This window comes from Xiphias gladius, chromosome 17, assembly GCF_016859285.1.
Source record: "Xiphias gladius isolate SHS-SW01 ecotype Sanya breed wild chromosome 17, ASM1685928v1, whole genome shotgun sequence".
NCBI classification, from domain to species: Eukaryota; Metazoa; Chordata; class Actinopteri; order Istiophoriformes; family Xiphiidae; genus Xiphias; species Xiphias gladius.
In genome coordinates, this window is record NC_053416.1 from 1,159,096 (window position 1) to 1,177,110 (window position 18,015).

Here is an 18,015-nt window from a genome sequence, read left to right on the forward strand (position 1 = left end):
TTGACCTAGGTATTTAGACTGTTTGCTATGACACTTGACATTTAGCTCGGGTGCCTCCCATTTCTCTTGATCATCTTTGAGATCTTCCTACACCTTGACTGGAATCAACCTGTGGTAAATTCAATTAATTAGAAATGATTTGGAAAGGTGCACACCTTTCTATATAAGGTCTCACAGCTGACAATGCATATTGGAGCAAAAACCCAACCATGAGGTTGACGGAACTTCCTGCAGAGCTCAGAGACAGGATTCTGTCAAGGCACAGATCTGGGGAAGGCTACAGAAAAAAATTCTGCTGCATTGAAGGTTCCCTAGAGCAGAGTGGCCTCCATAATTCTACACTGGAAGAAGTTCGGACCAACCAGGACTCTTGCTAGAGCTGCTGCCTGGCCAAACTGAGCAACCAAGGAAGAAGGGCCTTGGTAAGAGAGGTGACCAAGAACCAGATGGTGATGCTAGCTGAGCTCCAGAGATCCTGTGTGGAGATGGGAGAAACTTCCAGAAGGACAACCAATTCTAAGCGCCATGTCTGGTGTCCTCCAGACATGATGCTGAGAAGCTTCTGTCTGGCCACTCTGCCATAAAGCCCATATCTGTGCGGTGCTGCAGTGATGGTCGTCCTTCTGAAAGTTTCTCGCGTCTCCGCACAGGATCTCTGGAGCTCAGCCAGAGTGACCATCGGGTTCTTGGTCACCTCTCTTAAATGATCCTTTTTTGATTTTAGCACATTTTGCAACATAAACTGTGAAAAAAGCAAAGGTGCCCGAATGCACTGTAACCCCAGTTATGTGAATACAGAGTATAGTTCTGTCTCAAGTTTTGCTCTGTTAGGAGGAACTTCACACTATATTATGTTTTTTTTTTGTATTGTAGACACAGTAACATAGATTCTTGTTGGCATATAATTTAACAGAGGTGATTTATCCAACAACAGAAATAAAAACACCTTCAATGCTCAAAACAACCTTGTATGAGGAGTGTAAAAATCTGCTGCACTGCATGCTACTCTGTGCAGTAGGATGGACAGTGATGTAGTGCTCATGATGCACTCGCCATCTAAGCCAATAGCAGATGAGTCCAGTAAACCATGATCATGATGAGTTTAGTAACCGAGGCCAGGAGATGCCACACCTCCACGGCTCGGAGCACCAGCTGAGCAAACGAGCCAGTAATCATATCCTTGAGATCTAACGGTACAAACATGGAGGCAAAACACCAAGAAAAAGCCAAAAGGGTTTCCTTCACTCTGACTGGGAGATAATACATGGGAGAGCACCATCTTGTAGCCCTTCACAATGGCCTCTGACAGGGGACTTGAACTGAGTTAATGGGCCGGAATTCATCAATCTCATTGCAAATAACTGGCTGGTCTGACGTTAAAAGCATGAGTGTTCTTTTGATGTACCAGGTTAGCGTCTCCTCCCTTATCACAATGCAGAAAACAGAAAGGGAAGCAAGAGTTTGATGGAAAGCAAAATGATCATCAGGTGTGGCTGGCTCAGAGCTCCATCAACCACTTATCCCAATACTCTGCCCTCCTAGTAGAGATTAGGTTTTGGTCTGGCAAGTAATCAAATTTGGATGACTGATATTTTCCTCCTAAAATGAGAACATCTTTTAATAGGAAGTTCCACAACTACACCTTAACAACTGTTGTCTAGGCCTGTTCCCCCTTCCCCCGTGCAACCAAGCAGGTAGAGAGAACTGGGTGGGTGGATCTCACTGTCATTACATGAGTCAGGCTGTGGTTGGATCTCCCACTGGTCATTTACCCCTCACCACCATCCATTCAAGACTGTATCCTTCCACTGTTCTAGCAGCTTACAAAAGATGCTTGCCAAATTGGGGAGTAGAATCCGTTCTTTAGAAATCAAAGTAAAGACTGACTAGTAAGTGTGAAAGTTAAACAGACCTTCTTAAGTTCATTTATTTCCAAGCTGAATTAAAAATACCAGACATTATGACTTAATAACTTTGATGCTCATTTAAAAATACAAATGTGACAATGTGAAATTACAATTAGCCAATACTTGGAAATATTTAGCTTGACCGTCATCAAGTCATTAATCCTTTATGAAGTTTTGTTGTGGCTTTTCTGTAACCACACCTGTGTAACTGTGCGCTGCTCAGTTGTCATCTTTACAAAAGTCTCAGGAAAAAGTCTTGACAAGGTCAGATATTTGTAGTGAGATATGTAAAACCAGACTTTCCATACAAATATACTGCTCCTGGAGTGGTTAAAGGTCACTGCTCTGGGTTAAAGGTCACACCCATCAAGAAATACATGGATGCACAGTGTTTGGAGAACGAGAGCCAGTGAGTCTCAAACAAAAAAAAGGTTTACTGCTCAGGACTACATGACTATCAAAACCTGACTGATTCAGCACTGCAGGATATTCGTGGGTCAAAAACATAGTGAGCAACCCCCTAAAATATGAAGGGGCTTTTATAGAATTTATATATATTTATATAATAATAAATGCTGTTGCCCACTCTTTAAGCCACTATTCTGAATGAATCTACGAGAGATACACATGATGGTGCTGGGTACTGCACCCTCCCAGGTCAACGGTTGCCGAGCAACCGTCAACCGTCAGCATGGGACACTGCAGCTGACGGCCACTGATGCACTAGATAAAAGTCTGTGCTGTTTCAGTTCTGGTCCTGGGTGGAGGGCGGTGTGTGTTGCAGAAGGTAATACAGACAGAAACTCTCTAACAGAAACACCCCAAGGAGCTGGATCTAGGGTCTTTCAGCTAAATGTTGTCCACAAATAGCAGAAAATGTATCCTTCCTGTGCTGTAGCTTACAAAAGAGTGCTCCGATGGTTTTGGTTTTACTCCGTGTTTCGTATCTGTCTCTGACAGCACTGGTGGGCAACACAATTCAACAGCAATGTCTCTTACAGAAACAGTGTCCCTGTTACTCTGGATAATCCGCAGGGCACACTGTGAAAAGTAGATGCTGCAGAATTCACTTCAAGTGAAAACTGTTCATATTGTAACGGGAAACACTGCTTTTGCAATGCTTTTAATTCTTTAAATGTCATTTTAAGTGAGGAAACACCGAATATCTGAAATGCTCCTCTAACAAATTTCTGTGTCAAATCAGAGCGAGTCAATGTCATTGTGATGTGGAGGCACTTCGATTAACTGTGATAACTTTATTAAGGTTATTTATTGAAGACTCACAAGGAAATCCTGTTGCTTCTCTGTGAGTCTAACTGTTCGACACTGGCCAGCGCAGTTCTCATCTTTACCGAAGTCTTCATTGTTCTGTGACAGATGAATTATGGAGAACCAGACTTTCGTTGTGGATATCCTAATCCTGGAGGGGTTAAAGGTCACCACGCAGTTTTCAATCCCTGCCTTCATCCTCCTCCTCCTCATCTACATTGTCATCATGGTGTCAAACATCGGTCTGGTGGTCCTGATCTTTAGGAGCAGGAGCCTCCACCAGCCCATGTATCTGCTCTTCTGCAACATGAGCATTAATGATGTTTTTGGGGCCACAATAATTATACCTCATGTACTCAGAGATCTTTTATTATCGAACTCAGAGCGGTACATTCGTTACATTGACTGTGCCGTCCAGGCCTTCTGTGTTCATCTCCACGCAAGCCTTTCTCACACAGTGCTCATGATCATGGCCTTCGACCGGTACGTGGCCATCTGCAACCCCCTGCGTTACGCCACCATCATGACCAACAGGATGCTGCTGAATCTCTCGGTTGCAGCCTGGGGAACAGCCTTCGTGCTGGTGGTGATCCTCGTGGGCCTCAGTGTCCGCCTGTCACGCTGCAGGTCAGTTATATTCAACCTGTTCTGCGACAACGCCTCCTTGTTCAAGCTGTCCTGTGAAAGCGTGCTCATTAATCACATCTACGGCCTCGGCTACACGGTGGTCCTGCTGGGCTCCTCCATCTGCAGCATCACGCTCACCTACCTGAAAATTGCTGTAGTGTGCGTGAGCAGTAGGAACAAGGTGCTGAACAGCCGGGCGCTGCAGACCTGCGCCACCCACCTGGCTGTGTACATCCTCCTCCTGGTGTCAGGCTTCGTCATCGTCATCCTGCACCGTTTCCCTCGGCTGTCAGACCACAGGAAGGTGGCGGCTGTCCTGGGACATGTTGCCTTGCCTGCCCTCAATGCTGTTATCTACGGGCTGCAAATTAAAGAGGTCAGACAGAGGATTATGGCTGTGTTCCACAACAATAAAGTAGCTTTAATGGATGTAAAATGATACACAGTGTGATCGGAGGGTTGAGGAAAATATAAATGCTTTTGCACAAGGTGCTTAAACAATATAATAGTAACATTTGCATCAGTGGGGGTCAATTAATAGATTTCTGCAAGGATCATGTTGATGATCTTTCAAAATATTTTTTCCAAATGCAGCAAGGGAGAGAAATAACTGTTGCCCACTACATTGTGATACCTATCAATTACTTTCTAGTAATACATTTTGCTATAACGTTACCACATCTTTAGAAAATTCAGCCTACTTTCTTACTGGTCAGTGGTATTTCCTGACATTTAGTCTTTACTATTCGTAAAGTTCCAAAAACACTAGATCCTACATTTCCCATATCGCAAGTGGACGGTGTCTTTGATTAGATCCTCGCTGCCTCCAGTTTGTAATACGGGCTCTCTGGTATTTGTTTTTAATGGAGCCCAAGCTGAGATAATCCTAATGATTATAAATAACAGAATGAATATACATAAACTTAGTGAACAATGTGGATTTTTCAGTATACGTTGGTTTATATAAACCTGGCTGTACCAATACTATCTAACCGAAGTCAGGTTCTTCTCTGTGAATAGGCCTTCTTCGCAGCAGACAGTGATTTGTCTTAGTAGGAAAAGCAAAGGTGTTACTAATAGCATTAATGATGGTATTATCAGTTCTATTCAAGTGTGCCAGTAGAACAATGACAGTAAGTGAATTTTTCATTCACTTGTTTTTATTTCAATTTGCACATAAAACACTCGTAGTGACAGAAAAACCCCCAAAATTGGAACAAAGTATCTAAAAAAAAAAACTACACTTTTACACTTGTCCGAAGTGTAAAAGTGTAAAAAAACCAGAATAAACGCTGACGTTCGGGAAGCATGGAGAGAGGAAAACATCAAAACATCGTTTGAGCTTTGACTGGAGCTCTTTTAATGATCTCATCTGGTTGTGTCCTCTCACCTAACAATAGTGGATGGAAACAAGCACTCATTTGTACTTTCTCTTGCAGATTTACTGGAAATTTGGTTAAAATGTGACTAGCGTGACAGTGAACCTGGGCCATGGGCCTTTTCCACAGGAGACTTCATGACATCAGGTGTAAATAATAAAATAAATGACGGATTAATTTCATTTAGCTGCTTTAGTTTCAGGGGCCTGGCTCCCTGCCACTCTGTGATAGTTTACTGGGACACTTGAATAGAATAGAGACATTGTTGATGGTTTTAGAGAGACTTTTCTTTTCCAACTATGACCAGTCAAAATGTCTGCAGTGAAAAGGGCCCACTGTAGGTGAAACTAATAACCCCAGCAGTCTGTACTGAGACCAGTAGGTGAAATACTCTACAACCATGGGGGTCCGGTATGCCTAAAGATCCTGTATGCCAATCTAGGCCTGTATGCAGTGAAAAAATTACAAACATAATTAGAATGCTTGAACACATTTGAAATACGGGAAGATATTTTTCATCATCTGTCCAGACTCCCGCTCGTTTCTGCCACGCAGCTGCAAAGTTCAGCATCAGAACTGACCCCTTACCTGCAATAATCGTCAAAACCATTCTGGACCCGACCCGGCCCGACACGTTAATAAAAGACTCGTGAACTGACCAGTAGGCTGATCAAATACCGTGGCTTTATTGTGTTGTGGAGAGAATAATTAGCTTACTTTGGAGACCCCCTTCCAAATTTGATTTTGATGTCTATGTAGGGTCCTTGGTGTTAATTATTGTGTATTTCATAACCGGTTAAGAAGGTTCTTCCCAAATTTCCAGACTGTAGCTCTGTGAGAATTGACACAGGAAGTGCTTTGACGAATTCCAGCCTCTGTCAAATTCTGTGTTGCCTGGTCCAAAGACACACAGGATGTTTACGTCAACGTGTAGCCTAAGCTCCATCTCGCCTTATTAAGGCCTAATGTCAGAACAGAGATAAAGTGATATATGTGGGATGAGCAATTGGAGAGTGAGAACACTGAATCTGACCATAATTGGTAACGAACCAAAGTTGGGAGTGGGATACCCTGAATATTAAAGGATTAATTTGCATAAGCCTATATATTTGGGACAACACCTTAAGATTGTTGGAGAATCAGAATTGGAGAATCGGACTCAACTGGACCCATTCAGGCTTTTTAATTTGACCTCAATGATTCTCGGCCTGCAAACTATGTATACCTGATTTTTATAAATAAAAAAAATTCAAAAGGAGCATCGACATGCTGTGAATCAATCTTCTCCACTCAAGAGGTTCAAGGTCGTGATATACGACATTAATTAATGGCACAAAATTTCCCAATCTCTCATGCTTGCTGTCCACCAGCCAGTGGCTGTTAGAAGCCATCACACCAACTACAGGATCTCAAATGGAAGACCTGCAGCGTTGTGCGTTGGCTGTTATTTAGCCAGAGACAGACAAGCACTCTACTGGTTTTGATGGATGACTTTGCGATTTCAGTTTTCATTTTTAACTTGTTTGCTCATCTCGATTAGCACAACTCAGCCTGTGAAACAAAGCTGTATAATGTCTTCTGTAGCTTTGGTGGACCTTTCCAAATATTTTAAAGAATAAAACTGATGCCATCCAGGTTATTTCACATTTGAGACCTACATTTTTTTAACAGACACCTTCCAGTAAAAGAAAGACATAAGCTTCTTTTAAAGAGTGATCCCGCTCTTTTGCTGTTAAGAAAAAAACGCTCATTATTACGTCTTTGCTTGTTTACACTGAACCAAACAAAGCCGGCATAATGCCGCCCCCGTGTGTGATTTTAGATAGGGTGCCGGTAAACTGGGATCAGAGGCGTGACGTGTGACGCGACAGCGGCGGCGTCTGTCCCGCCGCACCGGCTTTCCCTTTTACACAGATGTCCATCGGGCTCGGTGACTACCTCCACTGCGGGCTTATTGTTGTGAAAACAATGCCCCCCCCATTCTCAGTTAGTACCTTTTATACAGAACCGTGAGGCGGAGTAAAGGCGCGATATTCCCGTCTTGAACATGCCGTATAAAAGGGGCTATGGACATTCGTGTGGCAGGGAGGTGTTAACACAGTTACGAAGTGGAAAGATGTCTGTGAAGATTCTCAGTCATCCAGGTCATGGTATTTTCTGTAAGCGCTATGCGAAGGCAACCTCCCGGTCATCATGTGAGTCGTTGAGGTCACGCGGGTCAAGGTGTGGATGGTTGCTGACGCCTTGAGGGTCGTTAGGGCGACAAGTGAGTCCGTGACCCACCCTGCCTTCTGGGTGTTCTTATTTATTTTTTGATGTGGCCGTCAAAACGCCAAATTATCCAAAATAATCATGAGATTATTCTTCCTGTTTAGTTGTTCAAACATTGCTTTCAGAGGACCTCCACCATTTTAATTTGGTGGCAGAAGTGTCAGTGGAAAATAAAACTGGAAATAAATGTCTACATGGCTTGATAGCCCCCGTGGGCGTTGGTAAAATGCTTTCTTTGTGAGTTGGATGCCATGAATCTTCAATGTCGAGATCTGCATTAGAAATTTATCGAGACTGCGACAGACAACGGCAAACCACCAGAAGCAGACACACTTGCTGTAGATGCCAAGATTACACAACAACAGTTTCCTGGTGACAAACTGTTCAGAGCTGAGTGACGCAACAAAGCCTGCAGTACCAGGGGCCACTCGTTCAGCTTATAAAGTGTCAGCCCACCCCAGGTCTGAGTGGAGGAGGTTCATATCAGCAGAGGTAAGCATGAGACACACTCTTGTACACAGTTTAGAAATTGTGTTTTTAGCATCTTATTATCTGTAAACTATAGGCCCAAGTTCCCCATTTGATCTATTCTATAGGACATGTTTTAATCAACAACATGAGTATATGTAAGGTTCAAATTAAACTTTATATAAATATATATAATGATATACATGTAATTTTTAATAATATGAATATAATGTTTCATTTTCTGCCTTGTGTGAAACTGCAGTATATGCTATGTTTTGTTGAACATGAATACACTTGAAATCTTCACAACATGAAAACAACTGACAAATTTAATTTGAAGGCAAACTGGAATTAACTGAACTAACTGCAAAAACAAGTGTTTTCAAGTCAATATATTAACATGAAGTGGTGAACCGTTGTGTTAATGTCTGAGCTGTGTTTTTAGCAGCAGGTCCAGCAGCCTGTACCACATGCAGCCCACACTATTTTAATCTTCACTGACTATACGTTAAAATCCGCCTTTCAGAGGACTGTGGATCTTAAGCTCCACAGCAGTGACTTCCAGCCAAATGTCGGAGTTTTGTTGTACATCAGGTGCATACAAACGAGAAAAAGAAACTGCAGTTTGATTTCATGTCTTCGTCATCTGCAGTTAAGACCTGGACCTCCACAGTGACCCTAAGCTTTGAGAGGAGTATGCTCATAGTACATGACACACAGTTTGATTTTCACATCCCTTCACTAAATCTTAAATTTCGCAGTGAGACGAGTCTTTGCAGTGTTGTCCACTATTAAAAAACTTCTTAACATGCGGAATTTGTGCACATCAGAATTATCTTTCACTTCTCTGCATTGAGCAGCCCTCCTCCTTTTTTTAGGTGTGATTCTTCAATTCTTCCACTGTTGGTGTAGATGATTATACCCAGACATTATTACACATCACCGTTATTTTTACAAACAGCATTATATATTTAAATGCTATTCTTATTATTTTTCTTTCTCTCATCCTCACCAGGCCTAAATGAACCCTCTGCACTATGGAGAACCAGACAGATATCCTGCTCTTGGAGGGTTTAAAGGTCACCCCCCAGTCCTCTATTCCCGCCTTCATCCTCCTCCTCCTCGTCTACATCTTCATCATGGCGTCCAACATCGGCTTGGTGGTCCTGATCGCCGCGGAGAGGAGCCTCCACCAGCCCATGTATCTGCTCTTCTGCAACATGAGTGTCAACGATGTTTTTGGGGCCACCGTCATCATTCCTCGCTTGCTGAGCGATGTTTTTACTCCAATGACAGAGCGGTACATCCATTACATAGACTGTGTCATTCAGGCTTTTTGTGCTCACTTTCATGCAAGCGCCACTCACACAGTGCTCATGATCATGGCCTTCGACCGGTACGTGGCCATCTGCAACCCCCTGCGTTACACCACCATCATGACCAACAGGATGGTGGCCAAGCTGTCGGTGCTGGCCTGGGCGGTCGCTTCATTAATGGTGGTGGTCCTCGTGGGCCTCACCGTCCGCCTGATGCGCTGCAGGTGGATTATATTCAACCCGTTCTGCGACAACGCCTCCTTGTTCAAGCTGTCCTGTGAAAGCGTGCTCATTAATCACATCTACGGCCTCGGCTACACGGTGGTCCTGCTGGGCTCCTCCATCTGCAGCATCACGCTCACCTACCTGAGGATCGCCATGGTGTGTTTGAGCAGCAAGAACAAGGTGCTGAACAGCCGGGCGCTGCAGACTTGCGCCACCCACCTGGCTGTGTACATCCTCATGTTTGTGTCAGGCAGCATCATCATCATCCTCCATCGTTTCCCTGACTTGTCAGACGAAAGGAAGCTAGCGTCCATCTTGTTCCATGTGGTTCCTCCTGCTATGAACGCTGTTATCTATGGACTGCAAATCAAAGCAGTCAGACAGAAAATTTTGATCATGTTTACCAGGAATACAATGACTGTGAGAGAAGTAAAATGACTCAATGCGGATTTAAATGTTAATAACTGCTATTAAAATTGTTAGACTTACTGAAATTTGCAATTTAAAAAAAAGATTCTCTCTTCTTTCATGTCCTATGCCCCTATTTACTTTTTAAAAAATCTACTTTAGAAATTAAATTTACACTTGATGATATACATCAAGTATAAGGGCACTTTCACCTTCAGTTAGAGTTTGACCTGCATGTTGACATGCAAATGTTCTTTATTAAGTTGTTTTGAATAACTGACTATGCCACTAACAGATTACAGTCCTGTGCCATGTGTTTTACAGACTGCATTAATCAAACGGGAGGGTGAAGTATATGGTTGAATATGCAGAGATAGATTTATGCGTTATCATAGAGGCCCTAGATCGGGGGGACTCAGAGGGGGGCTCGCATCCTGGAAAGGGCGTAACGCTTTATTATTAAAAAATATGTTGGTGACGTGGCCTAGGAAGACAACGGCCTTATTTAAGAGTCGTGGTCAAGGCCGACGCTCAGAGTGGTTCATTGGCCTCACACCCTCTCACAAGCAGATCTGCAAATGTTTGATTTGACGCTGTTCTTCTTTGTAATAAACCTTTATATGCAATCAAGACGGTGTCAGCGGAGTCTCCTTCATCCTCTTCACATCATCATCACCACCTAATAAACTACAAGGGCTTATGCACAGCTACAGGCCATTCGGGGATAAAATGACTTCAACACAGTACTTACACTGACGGGTGGAGAAACATTCAGACGACATTCTGAACATAGACGTTACTGAGTCTCAAAAGAGGATGTTGTTTGGATCCGATATCAAAACATCGGTACAATTATGGCCCGATCCAACAGATGGGGGGGGGGGGCTGTAGAGGACAAAATGAGGGTTGGACGTAACAATTGCTTGTTTGATCCCGAGTAGTCTGTCACTGTATTTAACGACACGAACAATCAGAGACCATGAAAATGTCAAAATCCTTTAGTCCCAGGTATGGTTTGGGTTTGACAGAGTATTATTGAATTTTGAATTCTGAAACCATTATCAAATCCATTTAGCAAATGGGAGTTTCAAATCCCTAATTAGGGTTGTGGGTGCACTGTCCGACCGTTGCTCAATGTATGGATCAATGAATCTCAACCTACATTTCCTTGGTGCCGGTGCTGTGCTAAAGTCTGTTTCCCTGTCCATATACACTGAACTGGACAGATGGTGAAAAGCAAAGCAGCCTACACATGCAACCAATTCATAGGAACCTCTGCAACAGTGTTGGGACGAACTTTCTGAACAATGTTTCCTTTCCATTGTGGAAAGAACGTCATGAGTGTGTTTGGCTGCTGAATGACTCAGACATTTAGATTAGATTTAGGATTTAAGAATCCATGATTCCTTTAATATATATTTGTTCTACGCTTTAATTTCTCAGCGAGAAGGTTCTGGGTTTGAATTGAATACTAATAAGATAACTTTTATTCTATTTCGTATATTGTTGAAGAAATGAGTGAAATCCTCAGTCTTAACATAGAGTTGACCTTTAAGCTGTAATGTGTTTTTACGATTTCACTTTGGCTTTCATTCAAACAGACACAGTGGCCCGATCTGAATTCATGAAATTCCCGTCAAATGCAATAAAATTGTTTTATTTTAGGACCAGAATCTGGTTTTAGATTTTTTCAGGGATAATTATTACATTTGTCTTAACAGGAAACATTGGCCCAAATCATTTCACATTACACAACCAGAGAGGAAAAACTTGTCTATCAAATGCTTAAACTTCTCCTTTTAAAGAAAAAAACCTCTACAGTGTTTCAGCATCCAGAAAAGCATATAATTGTTTTCAGAGCCGTTGCTCCCTGTCTCAAAGCTGATCTTCTTTGCCACCATACAAATTATCATCATTACGACACCATCGCTTTGACGGATCAGGGTTTGATTGACATTGTTGACTATTCTGTGTATGATCCTCTCCGGGATCCTCCCTCAGCAGTATGGAGAACAAAACTGTCCCAATGGATATTCTACAGCTGTTGGGGTTAAAGATCAGCCCTGAGTCCTCCATTCCCGCCTTCATCATCCTCCTCCTCGTCTACATCTTCATCATGGCGTCCAACATCGGCCTGGAGCCTCCACCAGCCCATGTATCTGCTCTTCTGCAACATGAGTATCAACGATGTTTATTGGGGCCACGGTCATAATTCCTCGCTTGCTGAGCGATGTTTTTACTCCAATGACAGAGCGGTACATCCATTACATAGACTGTGTCATCCTGGCCTTCTGTGCTCACTTTCACGGAGGCGCCTCACTTACAGTACAGATAATCATGGCTTTCGACCGGTACGTGGCCATCTGCAACCCCCTGCGTTACGCCACCATCATGACCAACAGGATGGTGGCAAAGCTGTCGGTTGGAGCCTGGGTGGCGGCCTTTCTCTTGATTGCAGTCAGCGTAGGCCTCAGCGTTCGCCTGTCACGCTGCAGGAGAGTTGTACTCAACCCGTTCTGCGACAACGCCTCCCTGCTCAAGCTCTCTTGCGAAAACGTTATTGTCAACCAAATCTACGGCCTCATTAGCGCCATGGGCACGATGTCCGTGTCCATGTGCAGTGTAACGCTCTCCTACCTGAGGATCGCCATAGTGTGTTTGAGTAGTAAGAACAAGGCTCTGAACAGCCAGGCGCTGCAGACCTGCTCCACCCACCTGGCTGCGTACGTCATCCTTCACATGTCAGGCAGCATCATCATCATCCGCCATCGTTTCCCTGACTTGTCAGACGAAAGGAAGCTAACGTCCATCTTGTTCCATGTGATTCCTCCTGCTATGAACGCTGTTATCTATGGATTGCAAATCAAAGCAGTCAAACGGAAAATTATAATTATATTTAACAGGAATAAAATGACTGTGTCACAAGTGAAATGACAATACATAGGTCAAATGTGAGGGCATGTTCACAAAATACTTTGAGAAACGTAATTCCCACTACGTGGGCAGGAAATGAAACTCCTTACTTTGGCACCATCTGGTTGTAGTATCAAAAATGACCTTGGGGTAGACGGCACCGCCCTCACCCTCTGGATTTTAACTCTATACATTTCAAAACCTGACAAATCAAAACCTTCCCACAGAACAGCACGTAGGTGGGTTTCTAGAGCTTACTAGTACGTTCACACAGTGAAGTGGTCTGCAAGCATTACTGTGGCCACTGAGCAACACAAGTGCATGATGGGACCATAGGGAGGGTGCCTGGAAGACGGTTATGATAAAAACTGAGCATCAAGCTAGGAGTTGCTTATTTTTTCAATCACTTGGACCCGATGGCTTTTTTTGCTCATGCTAATATGTTAACTGTATTTGACTTTGACAAACTGGACATTTTTCATCATTCGGTATTTTTTGTTACAGGTGCTTTATGATATACCACTTAAACTGCTACGGGTCCTAATTATTTCAGGCATAATCGCACAACATTTCTTTATGCCATAAGTATTACATACAGTATGGATGTGACTATCACCATGATTCATTTTGAATATCACATTATTCAAACAGGAAGAGTCAACAGAAGATTTATGTACTCTATATGTATAAAGAAAACATTATACATTAATAAATCAATTCATCAACTTCGGCTGTTTATTCTGACTGATTCCAAATGTGACTGTCAGAAGTCTTAGGGCTTGATGGCAAAAACACTATAAGGTATGATGTCAATGAAAAGTATGAGTCAGTCTACAGGGAACTGGCAGCAGAACAGCCTTCCCAGTCTGCTATGAGACCCACCAGAGAGGCTGGAAAAGCAAGAGCAGCAACAAGGAAATATTATTCACCGAATGTACCTGACTTATGTGAAGGAACAAGCATGTTGAAGCTTCTTTTGAATGGTGGTAGAGCCCTTCTTCGTTCAAGATGGAGCTGACAGTGTGAGTCAGATGAATTGATGCCAAGATAATTATTCTAAACTAAATGTACCTATTCAAGAAGCATGTAACAATTTCCCTCAAATGAGGGAAGCAAAGCCATGGTTTACTGAGAATAACTCAGTAAATAACCATGAATATTCTCAGATAAACATACTGCTAGATATTAACAGTATCTTTATCCAGGGAAAACATTCAACAACCAGTTGTACCTAGATGTATAGCAATGTGTGTTACTATTTGATGCAAGCCAAGCCTTCTCATCTCCCTGAAAGCTAACCAGTTTAGCAATGAGCTGGAGTTCAGCTCTTGGCTTTAAATATGGAAAAGTAAAGCTGGATTATGAGCTGCACGTTTTTATCAAAATGTCTGTTGTGTAGCCCGTCCAGAAAGAAAACATCATAATGTGCCATAATCAATGTGGCATTATTGTTGTGTGTTTTCCGTGAAGTCAATATTGCAGGCAAATAATGTGACCAAAACATAATGGTACCTAGGAGTCGGCTTACAGTGAGCCAGCATCAAACCCCCAAAACCAAGACCAACAACTGTCCCCAGACCAATTCAGCCCACATCATTCATATTTTACCCGTGTAGCCATTAGCCAGAAAGAAAAATCTAAAAAACTGTCAATTTGTGACAAAACAGGCAATTTGAAAACATCGGCTTCGGCTCTGGGAAATTGTGATCGACGTTCTTCGCTATTTTCAGACAATTCTTAGACAAAATGACTAATTGAGAAAGTAGTAGGCAGATGAATCATCAATATACATCAGTATACATCATTATACTGCATATCAAAATAATTATAAATAGCAAATAATAAAAAAATGTAGCAGCATTTTAGAAAACTTGGCAACCTGCACTAAATTCCAATGATTTGTTCATCTCAAACAGCCACAAGCAGCAACCAACAGCTGCTCATAATTAACTTGCTGGCGTTCGCCAAGCCAAGAAAAAGCCTGTGCTTATCTGAGGCAGCATCAGCAATAAATGAAAACACAAGCAGAGATCATGGTACTGGTACTGATACAGAATCCACTGAATAAGTCCTGTACAAGAGTGGTCACAGGCCCCTTGCAAACACAGGAGGCCGCTGAGGCCTCTGCCCTCACATTTGAGCTGTTGCTTATTATGAAACCCAGCACTATCGCTAAACACCACTATGGGGATCTGTACCACTGGCAGCGGGAAGCCGCAGCCGTGCGCTTGGTGCAAACGCAATCATTCCCCACGTATCCAGGATACCACTGTGCACGTGAATGCAGATGTTCATCACGTGCATGATCGTCGAAGGAAGTTAACTTCTCAGTGCCGGCAGTCTGGCCCATATGCCACCAAAATGGCCAGTGACGCCGCTTTCTTGTGAAGCAAGCGGCCGCTCGGCCATCTCATAAAAAGTGTCCGTCTGGCTGGAGGAGGCTCGCGTCAAAAGAGCTAAACCCGACTCACACCCATCCAGTCTGACAACAATGTTTTCCTCTCTTCGCTGAACATTGAACGTTCTGCGTCTGGTATGTTGTGCTGCAAAAGATAACACGAAAAACAGTGAGATGTTAAGACTGAGTAATATAATGATGACATCGGCATTGCTCAGCAAGCGAGGAATGATAATATGATGACAAATTGGAAAAGAAGTGTCATGTCTGTTCAAAAGAAACAGTATGAACGTAAAATACACAACATAAATCTGTGTAATTTAAAAGTTGAAAATAAGTTTTAAACATGAGATTTGTTGAGCTGGTTCCCTGTTTGTGCTGACTACATGAGAGCTGCACTGAAACACATCTTTACCTACAGCACGTTGACTTGTGTTTATGGAAATGTTGTTAATCTCATATGGTCTTGCCAGTGACGCCATTTGTTTCCAGGCTATTCTGGAAAAGACCGGAATCCTCAGACTGAACATAGACGTGACCTTTGACCTTTGGTGTGTTCTTAAGATGAGTTTCCTTCTCACTGAAGCGGGCACAGACGCCTGATCTACATTTACTGCTGTCCTGCTAGTTGGAACTATGTGACTTCAATTTTGGGTTTTTTTTCTTTTTTCTGTTTTCACTTCAGAGACAGACTGAACATTGTCCGAAGCAGGAAATGCACATTCAGACTCATTTTCATAAAGCTAAAAGTCTCATTGTGCCTGAAAATGGGACATCTCATGCATGCGGTTACAACTTGTAATGATATAATGATCATTTCAGCTTCCACGGTTAAATGCGCTTCAGACGCAGTGTTGAAGTTTGACTTAAAGATTTGTATGTTTAAAGCTGGTTTCATTTGTAATGTAGGTTTGGAAAGTGTTAAAATGAAGCAGTTTTCTTTTAGTTTGAGTATGAAAAAGATAAAGAGCGGTAAACAGATTTTGTTTTGTGGTCTCTTGCTCTAGTGGGCAAAGTAGTCCCTCAATTAAATAAGGGTTCAAATTTAAAGCCTCCAACACTCCAACATCTCCAATTCTACAGAGCTCCCAAAGTCTTTAAAGATTTCTTTAAGTTTTTTTAATTTTTGTGCACAGAAAATAATAACTTACAAGACAACAACTTGATATCCCATTCACACAGGTTATTATCTTTTGTGCACAAGACAAGTTGTTGGTGTTCGTACATATCTTTGGACAAGCGAAGATCTTGTTATCACATGTGGAGCTTGTTATTGTGTGTGTTTACACTGTGGGGTTGAGATTTTTTCGAAAATGCCATTGTTCCCCAACATTCTCTTCCAAGAGCTGGAGGAGGCGCATATTCTGCTAAAAATGACTTTCAATACCTACTAATAATAGTAATTAAAAATCACGTATAAAATATACACACTAAACAATTTTGTCCGAATTTCACATCGACTGAACTGCATCCTCGTGCAGTCAGGACTTTGGACCTCTCCCCTCAACAACTGGCCTTGAAACAGACCAGACCAGTCAAAGTTCAACTCTCTCTTTTATTTTATTGAGCGAGTGTTTGTGTTTAATCCATTACTTTTTTTTTTTGCTTTTCTCTTCTATTGGTGCCCCTACTCACTCCTATAGTGAAAAAAGGTCAAAAATTGGGGGGAAAAAAAAAAAAACACAGAAACAAGAATCTAATGGATAAGCCAGGTTCAAATCCTGGTGAGAGTGTCAGACTTTCTGACCACTCTCTGGCAACAATGTAATCTAGTTGAGATTGATCATGATTGCACTGCCCTTTCCTGCTATCTTCTTTCTGTTCTATCTTTTTTCTTTCTTGAAAAAGCAAAAAAAAAAAAAAAAAAAAAAAGAAAGGTGTCGTCTCATCTGTGTTCTGTTGTTTAGTGTCATCTCAATTCTGTTGTATTTAATACTTTGTTTGGCAATTTGTTAAATACTAACAAAAGAACCAACAAGACTTTTTTCCAATCATGTTTCCTTTGGTTTCCAATTGTTGTTTATTTTTGAACCCAAAGATGCTTGTAAGTAAAGTAAAAATTATATTTATTGCTGCTTAATAATTTATTAGTCAATATACCAATCCACCATTATGGCTTAGTTGTTGCTGTTTTTGCTGCTTTTTTGTGCTGTTATTATGGAAAAACATGTACTTTGTGCTATGTAGATGACTATTAATCGTTACTACTTTTAACTTGCATGAAATTGCATATTGCTGCATTTTACAATCACACATATATTATAATTTATTTTGCCTTTTACATTACTTTTTAAGTTACGGTGCACGTGCAGTGCTTTGTGTCCTTCAAGTTCCTAACTCCTTCTTGTGCGTCCCCTGTAAGTGTGTACCCTGTAATGGAGATGTAATTAATAAATGTGTATAAAATGTAATAAAAAGGAAAATAAAAATGAAAAAACATAAATAAACATGATGAAAACACTTAAATTTTTGGCTTTTGGCTTTTGGTTTCTTGGGGGTGATGGAAACATACCATCACTTTTGTTACAGTGAACTTGCCAGCTGTTTGAACAACAATTTACATCCACATCATCCTCCATCTGGCTTTCATCCAGAGCAATCTGGTGAATCATCTTCATCATGGCGTCCAACATCGGCCTGGTGGTCCTGATCGCCGTGGAGAGGAGCCTCCACCAGCCCATGTATCTGCTCTTCTGCAACATGAGTATCAACGAGGTTTTTGGGGCCACCGTCATCATTCCTCGCTTGCTGAGCGATGTTTTTACTGTAGTCACAGACCGGAACATCCATTTACATAGACTGTGTTGTTCAGGCCTTCTGTGCTCACTTTCATG

At 42.1% G+C, this 18,015-nt stretch overlaps 3 protein-coding genes across 3 annotated transcripts; all 3 read left to right on the forward strand.

Moving 5' to 3' along the window:
• Positions 1 to 3,291: 3,291 nt before the first annotated feature.
• LOC120802824 (olfactory receptor 52N5-like) lies at positions 3,292 to 4,242 on the forward strand. The gene has a single exon (XM_040150993.1). The coding sequence runs from the start codon at positions 3,292 to 3,294 to the stop codon at positions 4,240 to 4,242; it is 951 nt and encodes a 316-aa protein (XP_040006927.1).
• Positions 4,243 to 8,958: 4,716 nt separating this feature from the next.
• On the forward strand, positions 8,959 to 11,805 carry LOC120802825 (olfactory receptor 52N5-like). The gene is made up of 3 exons (XM_040150994.1): positions 8,959 to 9,847; positions 10,473 to 10,504; positions 11,752 to 11,805. The coding sequence occupies exons 1-3, from the start codon at positions 8,959 to 8,961 to the stop codon at positions 11,803 to 11,805; spliced, it is 975 nt and encodes a 324-aa protein (XP_040006928.1).
• A 70-nt stretch (positions 11,806 to 11,875) lies between these two features.
• LOC120802826 (olfactory receptor 52N5-like) lies at positions 11,876 to 12,804 on the forward strand. Its single transcript, XM_040150995.1, is given in 3 exon segments — positions 11,876 to 12,009; positions 12,011 to 12,062; positions 12,064 to 12,804. Coding segments are annotated over 3 exon segments (927 nt in total).
• The last annotated feature ends 5,211 nt before the right edge of the window (positions 12,805 to 18,015 follow it).

What these genes read in the sequence shown, in the direction of transcription:
- LOC120802824 (XM_040150993.1), top strand. Translation starts at nt 3,292, where the DNA reads ATGGAGAACCAGACTTTCGTTGTGGATATCCTAATCCTGGAGGGGTTA.
- LOC120802825 (XM_040150994.1), top strand. Translation starts at nt 8,959, where the DNA reads ATGGAGAACCAGACAGATATCCTGCTCTTGGAGGGTTTAAAGGTCACC. An exon ending in AATCAAAGCAGTCAGACAGA is followed by an intron (nt 9,848 to 10,472) that starts AAATTTTGATCA and finishes ACGCTGTTCTTC; the next exon opens with TTTGTAATAAACCTTTATAT. An exon ending in CTTTATATGCAATCAAGACG is followed by an intron (nt 10,505 to 11,751) that starts GTGTCAGCGGAG and finishes CCTGTCTCAAAG; the next exon opens with CTGATCTTCTTTGCCACCAT.